We start from the raw sequence: 15,495 nt of genomic DNA, 5'->3' as shown, positions 1-15,495 counted from the left end.
AAGTCTCCGCAGACCAGCGGCTTGGCCTGGCTTAGGGCTCGTTTGCCCCGCCCCGCTGCCCGCGCCGGCGTCCACTTCCTGGCCCTCCCCACTTTTAGCGAAACCAACGAGAGGACACCGCCCACATCTAGAGCAGCTCGACCGGGAGCGTAACTGAGGGGCGCGCGAACGTGAGAGAAAGCCGTGCGCAGTTGCGCTTTCCCACCCCTGAGTCGTTCTAGACGCGGGTGAGTGCCGGGGCAACGGTCTGCATCTGGAGCGGCCCCGGCAGGGCCCGACCCCGCCCGTGTTTGAGGGATGGCCTAGGCCTTGGCCCACTCCCAGCATGCTCTACACGGGGTACCCGGGCAGGTGCATCGGGAGGAGTAGTGGGGGGAGGGGGTGGATGGAGAAACTGAGAGCCGCCTTCCTGGAGGCCCTCCTTGGCCCTTCAGTGGGGTCTCGTAGTGTCCGTGACCAACCTGTCACTTATGCTGTCCATTTCGTCTTCCTTCCTGTTCCATACTCCACCCCAACTATCTTCACCTAAAACACATCTCAAAAACCACTTGAATAGTTTTTGTTTCATTTGTGCCCATATGCAGTTTTAAGTTTCCCTTTCTTCTGCACCAAATATCTTATCATGTGCATCTCCAGTGTTACTTTTTTTTTACCTCCCCTAGTGGAAAAAAGATCTATTCCCTAGAAAAATTGGTACAAGTAATACATGAGTAGTATCCCAATCAGAAAGGTTCTTTCATATGCCCTTATCAAGTTAGGAGACATGTGTGAATTATATATTGGCCAGAAATAATGAAGATTGCATAATATGAAATGTCAAAATCCTATCAGGTAATTTTAGATTGCATCTGACAATTTTGATATTAAGCGGAACTTGTTTCCTGTCAATTCTCTGCCTTCGTAGACCCGTGTTTATTGACCAAGTTCTGTTAGTGACACAAGAAAACCATCCTGCCTCTTTCCTCACCCTTCCCACACCCACTGAGGAATTACATTTGCCAAGCTATTCCACATCTGTCCTAGCAGAAGTCAAAGTCCATTTCCTCTACAAGAAAATCAAGGGGTGGTTTCCTTGTAACAGTATGGTGATGTGTGCAAAATGTCAGTTGTGGTTAACAAGTCCCACATTTTTTTTTCATTTATAGGAAAATAGGGTTATTCTGTAACTTGTTTAAGTTCTTGATAATATGGATAGAAGTACTGTTGAGATCATTATTCTGTAATAGAAAAAGCATTAAATCCATGTCACGAGATCTAATTTCTAGTTCAGTTCTAACACTTGTGTGACTCTGGGTCAGTTACTTGAACTCTCTGGACCCTCTGTTTCCCTATCTGTAAAATGAGAGAAATGGCATTGGGTAGCTTCTAAGACCCTTTTCAACTTTACAAGTCAAAGAGAAAATCTCAGTAGCTAAGTAGACCTTTTCCTGTAGAGATAGAGGGAAGACTGGGAAAATCTCAACAGTTGTATTTAATGTTGGCTTTTCTTTTAGTTTTTTAATTGAAATACAAGTGTAGACTTTCCCCCTTTTATTTCCCCAAAGAATAAGAAAATACCTTGAAATAAAAATGTTCATTAATGGTCCCTAGATACGCCTATATTGACTCAGTTCTTATGCAAATAATTTAACTTTTCATTATGGACTTTTATTACATCCATTAGTTGGAATATTTATTGGAAACCATTTAGTCTTAGGAACAAAAGGGTAAATATTAGTGTATATGGTGTCAATCTCAAGAAACTTGCTTTGGATGTACTCAAAACACCTAAGGACAGCAGCCATCATTTAAATAAGGCACTGGGTTGACAAAAATGTCAGCACAGATGCCATTGATGATTTGCCAGTTTTATCTGTTCAATTTAAGGTTTTGATATGAAAGTCTATTTCTAGCTGGGTGGTATATAAATAGTATAACACAAGCTTGTAAAACAATTCATTTAAAGGGAATTATGGACAGATAACCTATGTAATATCAGTTTCTCAGGCTAATGCTTTGATGTAGTACTCACTTAGTTAAATCCCTATAGATAAAGTACAAAAATCGCCTCCCAGAAAAAATTCTGCATACAGGTGTTGCTACAAAGTTCCAGTTTATACTGAACAGTATAAATTGGAAGCTAATGAGTCTTCGAATTCTTGGTACTATATGCAAGTAACTTGATTTCAAACTTGGGAACCTTTTTTAATGTTAACAGCAAAATGTAACTGTATAAGGAATACCAAATCAAATCACTACCCTAGTATTATTTCTAATAAGTATCCTAAGGATTTCTTTCTTCTTTATAGGAAAAAATGCTTTCTGAAAGCAGTTCATTTTTGAAAGGTGTGTTGCTGGGAAGCATTTTCTGTGCCTTGATCACTATGCTAGGGCACGTTAGGATTGGTTATGGAAATAGAATGTACCACCATGAGCATCATCACCTACAAGCTCCTAACAAAGAAGATATCTTGAAAATTTCAGAGAATGAACGCATGGAGCTCAGTAAGAGCTTTCAGGTATACTGTATCATCCTTGTAAAACCCAAAGATGTGAGTCTTTGGGCTGCAGTGAAGGAGACTTGGACCAAACATTGTGACAAAGCGGAGTTCTTCAGTTCTGAAAATGTTAAAGTGTTTGAGTCAGTTAACATGGAAACAAATGACATGTGGTTAATGATGAGAAAAGCTTACAAATACGCCTTTGACAAATACAGAGACCAGTACAACTGGTTCTTCCTTGCACGCCCCTCAACGTTTGCTATTATTGAAAACTTAAAGTATTTTTTGTTAAAAAAGGATCCATCACAACCTTTCTATCTAGGCCACGCTGTAAAATCTGGAGACCTTGAATATGTGAATATGGAAGGAGGAATTGTCTTAAGTATAGAATCAATGAAAAGACTTAACAGCCTTCTCAGTGTCCCTGAAAAGTGTCCTGAACAGGGAGGGATGATTTGGAAGATATCTGAAGATAAGCAGCTAGCAGTCTGCCTGAAATATGCTGGAGTGTTTGCAGAAAATGCAGAAGATTCTGAAGGAAAAGATGTATTTAATACCAAATCTGTTGGGCTTTTTATTAAAGAGGCAATGACTAATCAACCCAATTTGGTAGTACAAGGATGTTGCTCAGATATGGCTGTTACTTTTAATGGACTGACTCCTAATCAAATGCATGTGATGATGTATGGGGTATACCGTCTTAGGGCATTTGGACACATTTTCAATGATGCATTGGTTTTCTTACCTCCAAATGGTTCTGACAATGACTGAGAAGTGAAACAAGAGCATGTATGTGATCACCTTATAGGACATGCGTTGTCATTATTTGTAGTAACAACTACATATCTAACACAGCAGTTTGTTTCTCCTTTTCCATTTGGTGACACTGGTTTAATCACACACTAAAATTTAGTAGTAAACTTTTAAATATGGTGGGTTTTTTCCTTAAAACATAAGTGAAAATTTCAAACATGCTGGAAGAAATGTTTTAAGAATAATACTTTTGCAAATAAAGCATATATTTACAAATATATTTATGTGATAAATTCTAAATTATGAACATTAAAATCTGTGGCACATATTTTTGCTGATTGGTTAAAAAAGTTAACATTTTTTTTGGCTAAGATAGGCAAACAAATCTGTAGTCGTGAACTTTTAATTAAAGTAAAACTTTCAGCTGTGTTTCCATTACTTCTAATGTTGGTTTATTTTCTAAGCTTCTGCAAGTGCCAGTGAATTTGCTTTCTCAAACTACACAAGCAAGCAACAAAGGAAATTATCTCAACCAATGTAAAAATGGAAGGTGAAATCTATCTTTGAGAGAAAAAATCACAATTACATATAGAGTTTAATAATTTTCCTGGGAGCTAATAATAGTGGCATTTCTCAGCATACACAATTTCAGTGTAACTCCTGTACTTCTCTAGGTAGATATTGAAATTGAAGTGAATGACTGAAGAATGTAATGTCATTTAACTGTGTGGTTTCCCAGTTCCTCAAGCTCTCAGCTGTGGCTCAGATAAAACTGTATCAGTTGATAATTATATATTCCTGCTTGGCAAACGAGTTCTATGGAACTCTCCTTTAAAAAACTTGATCATGTCTCAGCCTTTTGGCTAAGATTGAGTGTAGGTATCTGTTCTTACCAGTTTAACATCTGATATGTCCTCTCTCTGAGAATGATTTATTACATGGATTTTTGGAGCAGGGACATAGAACAGGAACTTGCCCCATCCATGCCTTCATTGACCTGGTATAGTGGTATCTCTGGGAATGGTGCACCACCTCAAGGACAACAACAAAAAAATAGCTTTTGGCCATTAGGCAGTTGCATTTATCTGAGTTAGTTGAGTCCTTCCTGTTTTTGTTTACCTGTTAAAATTTTGAAATTTTACCCATGTTTGTGGTTGCACCATATCCAACTGTTTTTGATGTGGAAAGCATAACCTCACTATTCACCTTGGATTACCATATCATTTGCCTAATTTCAGTGGCTAATGAGAAGCTTTATCCGGTGGTGAATACAATAGCTCCTGTGCTTGTAAATGTGTGAAATACTTGGAGCTGACTTGTTCTATAACTGGGCCTTTACCTGCTGTATTAAGTTAGGTCCATAAGCACCTACAGGGTGTGAGACCATGACATTTTAGAGCACAGCATTTCCTGTAACTGGGCTCATGATAGTGGTCTCCCACAGCTTTTGCAAACCAGAAAGAGAATTTCCTCAAGAGGACCTTAGATGTCAAATTGTTGATCAGAATAGCATGTAAAAAACATGTGTTTTCATTTATCTAATTTTTCTTATTGGGGCTCTTGGGTTAAAATGAAGCATATTAATTTTGAAAAACAATAAAACCTCTGTCAGGCACCCTAATATGTGGTCTCAGATGCATATTATCACAGATCAAATCATGTTCAGTGTGAGTCCAATGATAAATAGTATATCATTGACTGTAACACCCAGTCAGTGCTCCCAACACCACTATATTACATTTCTACTATATATATCACCTTCAGTTATATAAGTGTATCAAGGTATAGCTGTAACAAATATATCAGTGAATGCATTCCATTGTTTGATTTCCTAATGGGTGCTAAGGTAACAATTGCTTTTTAAACCAAATTGATGTTTTTGATTATATTTTTATACATAAGTATTTCTTTATAAAATGTTAGTTGTCTTAAATAACATGCTGTCTCTTTGAATTTATTTATACCCAGTCTTGTAGATAAAATATGATTCTGTAACATAGAAAATAGCATTACTGAAGGTATCATTACAGATTTGCTCACCATGCATCCAACAGCCAAAAACTGTAAATCTAACACCACTCTGTTACTTGTGGGGAGAATCAGAAGAATGAAGGTCTGATGGAAATTGATCATGATAGTGAATGTAATTTACATACATCTAGGGGCTACCATGCTAGACAGCACAGCTGTAACACATTACAGAAGTGTGAGACCCACTGGCTGAAATATGAATGATAATAATCTTGAAGTTTCTTCTAAAAATTGTATTTGTCTTTTCAGTTGTCTTGAGCACAGTGGAAACTGCAACCTGACTTTTAGCAGGCCCCAGGCCATCTCCTTACACAAGTTCAATAACTAAATCTTCCTTCTCAAAAATAAAACATTGGATTTGGAGCAGTGTGCACATTAGACCCCTTGACTTTTTTCATGTAGCTAAAAGAATGCTTATGTGTCAAATCTGACTTATACTGCCCAGATTTTTCTGTAGTGCATTTATTTTTTTAGTAAAATAAAATATTCAATATATTTTTTAATTTTATTTATTTTTGGAGATGAGGGAGAAAGACAGGGAGAGAAACATCTACATGTGGGAGACACATTGATTGGTTGCTTCTCACACGCCCCCAACTGGGGACCAACCCACGCATGTGCCCATACCAAGAACTGAACCTGCAACCTTTATGGCTCACAGGCTGGCACTCAATCCCCAGAGCCACACTGGCTAGGGCTCATTACTTCTATTTTTAGAGTGTTTAAATTGGAGAATAGGCACCAGATGGTCAAAGTTAAGGTACTCTGACAGGTCATTTGAGAATGTGAGAGTCACCTGGCCTGGAATTGTCACAGGCTGTTTGAGTTAGAGCAGTAGTTCAAACAGATTTCTGTGCCCCACCCCCAGTTTCTGATTGAGGTCTTCAGTGTCCCATTTCTAACAATTTCACGGGTGATGCTTATGCTTCTGGTCCAGAGACCACACTTCCAGAACTACTGGAGTGCAGATTAGGCAGGGATAAAATTCCTTAAGAGAAATGTACTACATTTTAAGAGATTGTGAAGAATGGAAGCAAGGTAAACCCTTACCATGACTGTTGTGTATGGAATGTACAGCTGACGCAAATCCATGGCTTTTGTGTAAATCACCAAGGATACTTTGCGTTAAGTTCAAAGTACAATACAAACAGGGACTGCTGGGTATGTGTACAGGGGAAGCTTTAGTGAATATCACCTATTTACTGAGGCACGTTTGGACATGTGGCTTTAAACCTCTGATGAACAGAAGTGAATCTATTTATGATTATATAATTTTCTTTGAAATTTATGACAGGCAGGCTTACAACAAAGTTAAAAATTCTTAATCCAAGTCATCATCAAAAGCAAGATTCATATTCACTAATTACATTTTTCTCACTTTCTTCAACAAACCTGGTGTCCTATAATGAGCTACTAAGCTGAGACACATTTCATCCCAACATTGATTGGTTGCCAAGGAGACTCCACTGCTACCCTGCACAAGCTCATGTTTCCCCTCCTCCTTTGTGCTAAAAGAAGGGGAAATTGTGGGTCAAGGGCAAGATGCTAGGGAAATAGAGCCTATAGATCCAGCCTAATAATAGAGATGTGAAACGAACAATATGTTCTCTCTCTATTCCAGCCATCAGCAGCAAAAGTACTTGAGTTCAAATGATAAAATGTGGTTTTACACTTGTTTTTGGATGCTGGAAGGAATACCAGCATCCAAAAAACAGTCAGAATATCCCTCCTTGCAAAAATCCAAGGGAAAAAGACTGAGGGAAATTGGCATCTACCTGACAGGTCCAAATTTCTATCCCTGGCATCATTGGAGTCAGATTTCCCTAAAAAGAGAAATGGCTATTCTGAACAGAATTGTTCCTTATAGTGACCCAATCAGCGATAAGGGTAGTTCCTTCACAGAGTTACAAACTTTTGGACTCCTAGAAACTATTTGTTATTTCTCTTCCAGTACTGTGCCATTGAATCTTGCATAAAATCCTGGAACTCTGGTTCTTGGTGGCTTTCTGCTCTGCAGTCAGTATCATCAGTGTCACTGTCTGCTTCCCCATCCTCTTCATCCAATGTTCTCTGAGTCAGGTTCTGAGTCTGTGAAAGGAAGGATCCTGCACAGCAGATAAGCTGTCTGTAGCAGTTCCTATGTCCAAGGCTACAGAGCCCCTATCTTCCCAAAGGTGTTCCAGTTTTTCTTTCTGCTGCTGGCTCAGTGCAGTAGCCAGTGATTTCTTCAGATGTTCATATTCAGGATGATACTCCCTTTCATATTCTTCTGCAGCACTGGTGACTTGCACAGAGTCCATCTAAGCCTGTACTCAGAACAGCAGACACACCTACCAATGTGAGTGAGCTGTGAAATTCATATAACACCAAGCTCATTGAACAAGTCAGGTCACTGACATATTTAGTCTCCTGATTCAAGGCATTTTGGAAAGACTCAAAATCTTGCATCCATTCCATTACAAAGCTGTAGTCAACAATGTCAGTTTTATTCATGATCACAGTGGAAAGAAGCTTGGTTTTCATACAAGATGGTGCAGGCATAGAGCATACTGGACACGAGAGTCACTGAGTTGGTACTTCTTTGTGTGTCCTTTACATATATGACAGTTGTTGGAATTGAGGATGCTAGGGCTTTGGTGATGATTCCCCCAGAAGCTGACCAGGCGAATACTTCAATCTGCCTAGGTGTGTCAATCAAAACATATTTAGACATGTTCTGGGCCTTCTCAATAAATGTCATCACCTGATCAAATCTGGTAGCAAAGAGATTGAGTGAGGTCACTATGCCACTGCTGGGCCCAAGTCCATATTGTTTCATGAGTTCTTTACTCTGTGCAACGTCACCCATATCAGTACTGGCAGGGAAGGGAACCTCTTGCACAGCTGTGTCCAGATTGGCCACATTTGGCGCAGAGCCTTGGCTATGCAGATGTCGTATGAACCTCTCCAATAAAACTGTGTTCCGTGAAAGCAGGAACCTTGACAGCCTCGTTTTTCATCCCCAGTGCCTGTGTTTGAGTCAAAATGATGACAACTACCAAGCAGCAAGATTTCAAGTGCTCCTGTAATGCATTTAAACAAACCCATCTATTGGACTTTTTCTTAAAACGGGGCACACCTGTATTCGAAACATTCCTGAAAGCAGTCTGGTGATGATGTACCACTAATTTGCCCTTCATTTGTTAAGAATATGGTATTCCTTTTAGGGCCAGCTAGATTGGATTAATGATTCACTGTTTTAGTGGTTACATGAAGAGCACGTTTGTAAAAGTTTAGCTTTCTTTTGGCATACAAAGGAATTCAGAAATGTTTGCCAACCTCCCTGCAAAGGAGTCCTGCAAATCTAATTTAAAAGAATCACCAATTCCCATATCATCAAATATAAAGACATCAAATACTGTAATGTCTTTAAAGGGTAATGGGAACAATGACTCATTGGGAAAGTATGAAATGAAATGATGATGCACATGTGGGGTCTCTATCATAATGAGAGAAATCCACCCTTATTAGTATGGAGTCTATACCTTATAATATAACCCCATATATACTGAGTATGAACTCGACACCAGACCTGGTATTTTGTGTAAAGCAAAAAGAGCCTAAACTCATGATTCATAGAGAGTCAGATATTATCACTTTGTGTGAGCTTTGCTTGAGCAGTAAAACAAGCCATGGTTTATTAGAATGTGGTGGTCCTTTTGCCTTAAAAATCCTATATTTGATAAATACGATGTATTTCTTTTATCCCACATAATTTCCATTTCTTTGGTAGTTTTCATTAATACCACACTGGTTATATCACTGCTGGCAGGAGGAACAGGGACTAAAAATAAGACTGATTTTTGATGGATGGATGGGAGAAAAGGAGGAAGGATGCCCTTAATATATGACAAGCTTGCGTTAAAAAAAATTAAATACTTTTTGATCTAGTGATGCAACATCCACATGGGTACTCAACATATCGAATGGGGACATTCCAATTTTCAAAACCCCAACCCCATACCATCGGAGGGAAAAAAGGAAAAACTGCTCCCAGCTTGACATTACAGAATACTGGTACTGAGAATGTTTTCCATATTTACCGCTCTAAAGCACTTGCCTCTAAAAAAAGGCTTCAGCCTGGTTGGTGTGGCTCAGTGGATTGAGCACTGGCCTATGAATCAAAGGGTCAAGGATTCAATTCCCAGTCAGGGTGCATACTTGGGTTGCCAGCAGGTTAGATCACTGGTGAGGGGGCACATGAGAGGCAACCACACACTGATGTTTGTCTCCCTCTCTTCCCCTATGTCTAAAAATAAATAAGATCTTTAATAAAAATATTTTTAAAGGAAGAATACTGCCCATTTTCCATTCCAGTGAAATCCAATAGAAGTACAGGGTCTGGCACAAATAAGCCCCCCTTTTATAACAAAATCTTCTATTACAAAATCATAAGCACATAATTCTGTAACAGCAATATCACACTCAAGCACACCACATGACATTTTAGGTGAAATGTTCAAATTAAAACTATAAATCGTTACACCCATATTAACCTACCAACCACACCCAAACAGGTGTCACTTCTGCCAAACACTGTATAATGTGATCCCTGTGCAGTTTTAAAGCCGCATTAGTAACCACATTAACAAAGTAAAAAGACAGAGGTGAAATTACTTATAGCATTATCTTTTATTTAACACAGCATATCCAAATTGTTTCAACATGTAATCAACAGAATATAGTTTATTCTTTTTTAATTAAGTCTTTGAAATCCAGTATGTATTTTACAGTTACAGCAAAAGGTCTAAACAATTCCATGTGAGGACCCTACCCCATCCTCGGAAGATATATGAATGGGAGAAAATTTGGTTTCTTCCAGAAGTCCCATTTATTTTTCTGGTTGTCTTGAACGCTATTGAAATTGCAACCTGACTTGTAATAGGTCACAGGCCATCTCCTTGCATGAGTTCAATCACTGGATCTTCCTTATCAAAATTAAATCACTGGGCCCTGGCTAGTGTGGCTGTGGACTGAGCACTGGCCTGCAAACCAAAGAGTCGCTGGTTGGATTCCTAGTGTAGGGCACATGCCTGGGCTGTGAGCCAGGTCTCCCAGTAGGGGGAGCTCAAGAGGCAATCACAAGACGGTTCTTTCTCCCCCCCATCCCCTCTCTAAAAGTAAAGTTAAATAATTGGATCTGGAGCAAATTACACATTAGACCCCTTAGGTTTTTTTCTTAGATTATAACTGAACCAAACTGCTCCTGTCATTAATTGTAATACTCACTAATCCTTCTCTCCATCTGTCTTTTGGATATATTTGTAGTCACAAAGCAGCTGCTAGTCCTGCCTTTGCACTTTACATTCAACACTGTCATCTCTCCAGTTCTTAACTAACCCTTCCCCTCTATCCTTTTCTAAAATGATCCAGCCATGGCTTCTGAATGCATAACTTCTAAAAAGTCAAAAATCACCTGGCTTCAAGGTGACTAATAACAGAAAAGGTTCAGACCTCAAGACTGAGTCCAGTTTCAAAACTTATACCCTGCTGAAGAGGGAAACAAAAACAATCTCTCGGAATGACAGACACTGTCCAAGCAACAACCCATTCTTACACAATCACATTCCACTTATTTCCCACCATGGAGCAGAGGCTTCGTAACTTTGTCTCGCTCCACTAACCCATAAACAAACATAGTGATGCTACTGTAGGCCGAGGTTAACGTTTTATGAAAAATGAGGGGAGGCTGTCTGCAAAACAGGCCTTGCAGTCAGGCAGAACTAAATTCAAATCCCAATTCTGCTACTTATTAATGGGCATCTTCAGAAAAGTTGTATAACCTTCCTGGTGCCTTAGTTTCTTCATCTGTAAAATGAGAATTAAATTCTACCTCATGGACTCATCATAAAAATTAAGCAAGATATGGAAGTAGAACTTCTGCATATTGTAGGTTCCCTGCATATAACTCAGGGAATGTTATTTCTCTTTCCTTCTTACAAGTTTAATGTTATTTCTCTTTCCCTCTTACTACTTTAAACAGTTAAATATGTACCAATCCTTTTCATTAAATATCTTGATGGTAAAATATTAAAATATTGATGTGAATAACAGCTGGTATTGAATATTCAAATTCACGAGGGAATGCCTTAATTAATAGTTTCAAATAACATCTGAACATTTAATCTGTGTCGTGTAATAAAATAGCTCTTCCTCAAACATCTTTTTTAATAAAGTAAATCTTTTTAAGGAAAAGTTCAGAAGTTGCTTTTAAGAACATTAACTTAGAACATGTTCCCCTTTCACAATAAATTAGACATCACGGGAGCAAAAATTGCCCAGATCGGTATGGTTTCTGTCCCCTCACACTTTAATCAAGATGTTTCTCTTTATGTTGGCAAAAAAACACTGGTTGAGTGAGACTCCTGCATCCCAAGTGAATGTACCTGGGCATTTAGTTCCTGAGAAAGCATTGGGATTGACAACACCCAGAAGCTAATGAGGCCAAGTGCCTTCTCTCAGACCTCTGCAGTTGGAAGAAGTGAAGTTACTTTGTGGACTCCTTTTAAAACATTTTACAAAACAAACATTTTAGCTTGTAAAACAGCATAAGTACAGGATAAGTGTCCAAGTTTTTACTACATTTTAGCCCCTGCTATTTTTATTATTATATGTGCTGCTGAAGCAAGCACAAACCCCTATTATTTTTAAAACAGAACAAAGCACTGCAGTAAAAAATGTTTTCTGGTCATCTGCTTTTTCAAAGCTATTGAAAAGATAGATATTAATTTGATGGGTTATAGATTGCTGTAATCCCACTAAATGAAGCTTTCTGCCTCTATATTCAAATACTTTTCAGGTTGAACTTTCTTAAATATAAAATGCTTAACCCAAGCAAAGTTTAGAATAATCTTAGTCATCCAAAAGCATACTTTTTCCTAATCTTGGATAAGTCAACTCTAAAAAAATCTGTCCAGAGCATACATGATAAAAAGGACTTCCCCCATCCTTCTTACCTTGCCCAATCTAGTCCAGATGTGTCAGTGAACAGTGGACTTTGTCTTTAAAACTGAATTTTCAGTGTGGCAGCATTAGAACTGGTGAAAACAGTATCCATGGTAACAAGCATATATGAAATCTTTCGGTAAATTTGGTTAAAATGTCAATAAGCAGAAATAAAAATTTCAAGCCCCACTGACAGGGAAGCAAAACTAAAAGAAAGTGTATGCACTTTTAAAGGTTTTCTTAAATTTAAGCTCATTCAAGGACTATTAATAGACAGTATTACTCTAACATGCAGTTTCATCACAAAGTCATCTTACTGGTGTTCAAGTCTCCAAGACTCAGGGCTTCATCGTGCATCATTGGCTTGGAAGGACAACCCCAGGATTTAGGGACAAAGACAGAAAGTATCCCATTTTGAAACAGAAGTTGGTAAGAATTTAAATAAATTGCCTGACCTCAAAAGTCTCCCCAATAGCTTTCCCAAGGATATTTGATTTGTTTTTCAGGCATATGCTTGGAGAAGTGGCACTTTTTCCAAGCAAATGCTTAGTTAAAACAAATGATTTACTGTTTAAAATCCAGTCTTTTCCAGTTATGCTTGTGAAAATCAGATTATATCAACATAGAAAAAAGTTAATAGCTATCATTGGATATCAAGTCTTATGATAAAATAAAATTAGAAGGAATGAAAAGTAAATCTTTGTATGTTTTAAATTTATGAGTATGGTAGAGTTATGAGAATACTTACAATGAGCTTGAAAGGAGTGCATTAAATGAATATGCCTTAGAAGTCTACTACGAGTATATTCACATATGTGCTGAAATTAAAGTATTTTAAAATTGGAACAAGAAAAGGAATAAAATTATGATGTGGAAATCATGATTTGTTTGACTTTTAAAATGCGATTTTTTAAGTGTATAAGTACTTAGTTAACATTGCACAATAGTGAGAGGCATGTCATTCTCTGTAACAATTAGTTTTCAGTAGAAACTATTTCACTAATTGATGTTTTATTTCTCAAAGTGTTTAAGAATAAAATGTGATGTTCTTTAATTTTTCACTAATTTAATAGTACTAATTAGTTTATATGTTTTTATCAATTTTTCTTCCCCATAACCTGTTCTAATGAATGTGATATTAGGAGAAAATTCCAGTAAGTCATTTCCCATATCTCTTTCCATACATAAATTATATTCTCCAAGAGGGCCAGCCTCTTCAACCAAGCAACCAGCCTGCCTTGTAGTCTCAACACACTTAAAAACTGGTTTTCAATCTTGTTCATTCACTCCTGTTCTGATGGCATTAGAGTCCTTTACAAGTACTCAATTAGTTTAAATACAATAGCAAACAAATCAGTATTATAGTTCATTATAGCTACTCTTTCACCTGCTATGAAAAGTATGATAAAGTATACAAAGTATAAAAACATTTAAGACAAAGAATACATTTACATGTGTCAGTCTCCATGTTGACAGGCATGATTTCATTAGGAAATATTGCTGACTCGGATATTGAGAATACAATTATATTTAGTTTTTACTGCCTTAATATAGTTAATAACACACTAAACATAAGTGTTCTGAAAGACTTTAAAATATATATTGCAGTGGCCCAATTCTTACAAGTTATTGAATAACCTGAATAAGTTTTTGATTGCTTGAAACTTCAGAAGTGATGGTTATACTGACATAGCATGCATATATTTTCATTTTTTGCCTTTCATTATAAGTCAGTTTTACTGGATATTCCCTTAGAAATTGGAACATTTTGAGTTTCCTGAAGTCTTGAGAGATATAGTCCCAACATTAAGGAACTTAGATAAACAAAGTTAACACAGTTACCCTTTGTTTGGGTACACATTCATTTATAGTCCTATTAACATTCTCAAAATGAAAAAGTAAAATATTATAATTAAATACCTCTGCAAATTTAGTTATTTGGCATTATTTTATATAGTTTTCTGAAGTACTATGTTTAGAAATAATGTATCCTCAGTAGCTAATGTGTACATAGAGAAGGAGCTTGGGTGGATATTATTATCTGACAAATGCTATGCTCTTGTATTTGGGGGTCTAGCAGATACCTCAAACTGAAATGTTTGTGACTACTTCTGGGATAAATCCAGCTGCCTGTTTTGGGTCCAGAATATTAAAAAAAAGGAAAAATGCAGCAGCCAACACAATACCACCAAACCACTATAATAGATAGTCTGATTAGAAAACCGTTCATCAGTCCTTTATATTAATGCACAATGGGACAACTATCTGAGTTGGAATTGTGAACTGTTGAAACTCCAAGGCATCTGGATTTGTTTTAACCTTCTCACATTGAATACAACTGAAGGAACACTTTTATATTTGGTTCATGTGTAACTTACAGATTCTGATGTCTAAAATTAGAAAACTATTAGTAACTTCCTACTGACTTTATAAATTGGTATTGGTATTGGGCTACCACCACTACCCAGATTTATTTTTTAACATGTAAATTTACTCAGTAGACTTGGAAACTCCTTAAGGGAAAAGGCCGCTTGTGTACTATTCAACTTTGTGCCACATCACCCAGAACCTAGGACATATTCAATAAATGTCCATTGAGTTGAACTGACCTAGCCTAAGTAAAAGTGTGTCAGATATAAAGAAATGGCTAGACTGTAGGTTGACTTGACGTAAAATTAATTTTAAGACTAAAAATGAACTGAAGACACATCGCCTGAATGAAAACAGGGTCTCCCTATATTCCTATTCTCAGGAATGTGGATAAACTAGATTTCCTTTAAGAAGAGTGCCTCAAGAGGCTTACATATCTGTTAGTTTAACCTATTTGAATTGGATTCCCTGCATGACCTAATGTTTAGAAACTGATAAGGCTCCCTAGTTTAACCTGATTAACACCCATGACCTGAGGCCTCAGGCCCTGGGGAAGCAGGAAACAATACACATTTAGTCCATATCACCAAGGCAACGCAATGCCCCTCAGCACAACAGAAAAACAAGCACAGATGCTGATGTTGAATATGTAAAAAGTATTCCCTACACCCACCATAACAGTGGTTAGAAATAAGGATAAATTATTTCAGAAACCAAAGCAATAAAATATTTTAATTTCTCTAATATTATGTGTATGCTTTGTTTTTCATTACTAACACTCCATAGGCAATCTTGGTCAATTAAAATTATCTTAGCACCAAAAATAAAGTTTCAAAGTTTAGTTTTGACACTAATGACTCACATCTTCTCTTTCTAA

General features: G+C 37.4%; 1 protein-coding gene, 1 non-coding gene and 1 pseudogene across 2 annotated transcripts; 2 read left to right on the top strand and 1 right to left on the bottom strand.

Moving 5' to 3' along the window:
- Positions 1-36: 36 nt before the first annotated feature.
- C1GALT1C1 (C1GALT1 specific chaperone 1) lies at positions 37-3,668 on the top strand. The gene is made up of 2 exons (XM_037152099.2): positions 37-227; positions 2,289-3,668. The coding sequence occupies exon 2, from the start codon at positions 2,295-2,297 to the stop codon at positions 3,249-3,251; it is 957 nt and encodes a 318-aa protein (XP_037007994.2). The 5' UTR covers positions 37-227; positions 2,289-2,294; the 3' UTR covers positions 3,252-3,668.
- Positions 3,669-4,076: 408 nt separating this feature from the next.
- Positions 4,077-4,267, top strand: LOC119054255 (U2 spliceosomal RNA). The gene has a single exon (XR_005083482.2). It is a non-coding gene; the product is annotated as a U2 spliceosomal RNA (small nuclear RNA).
- Positions 4,268-7,193: 2,926 nt separating this feature from the next.
- LOC119054245 (GPN-loop GTPase 1-like) lies at positions 7,194-8,225 on the bottom strand (annotated as a pseudogene).
- Between the last annotated feature and the right edge of the window lie 7,270 nt (positions 8,226-15,495).

This window comes from Artibeus jamaicensis, unplaced genomic scaffold (assembly GCF_021234435.1).
Source record: "Artibeus jamaicensis isolate MK-2021 breed Jamaican fruit bat unplaced genomic scaffold, CSHL_Jam_final contig_240, whole genome shotgun sequence".
Classification (NCBI taxonomy): Eukaryota; Metazoa; Chordata; class Mammalia; order Chiroptera; family Phyllostomidae; genus Artibeus; species Artibeus jamaicensis.
This window is presented reverse-complemented; position numbering and strand designations above follow the sequence as displayed.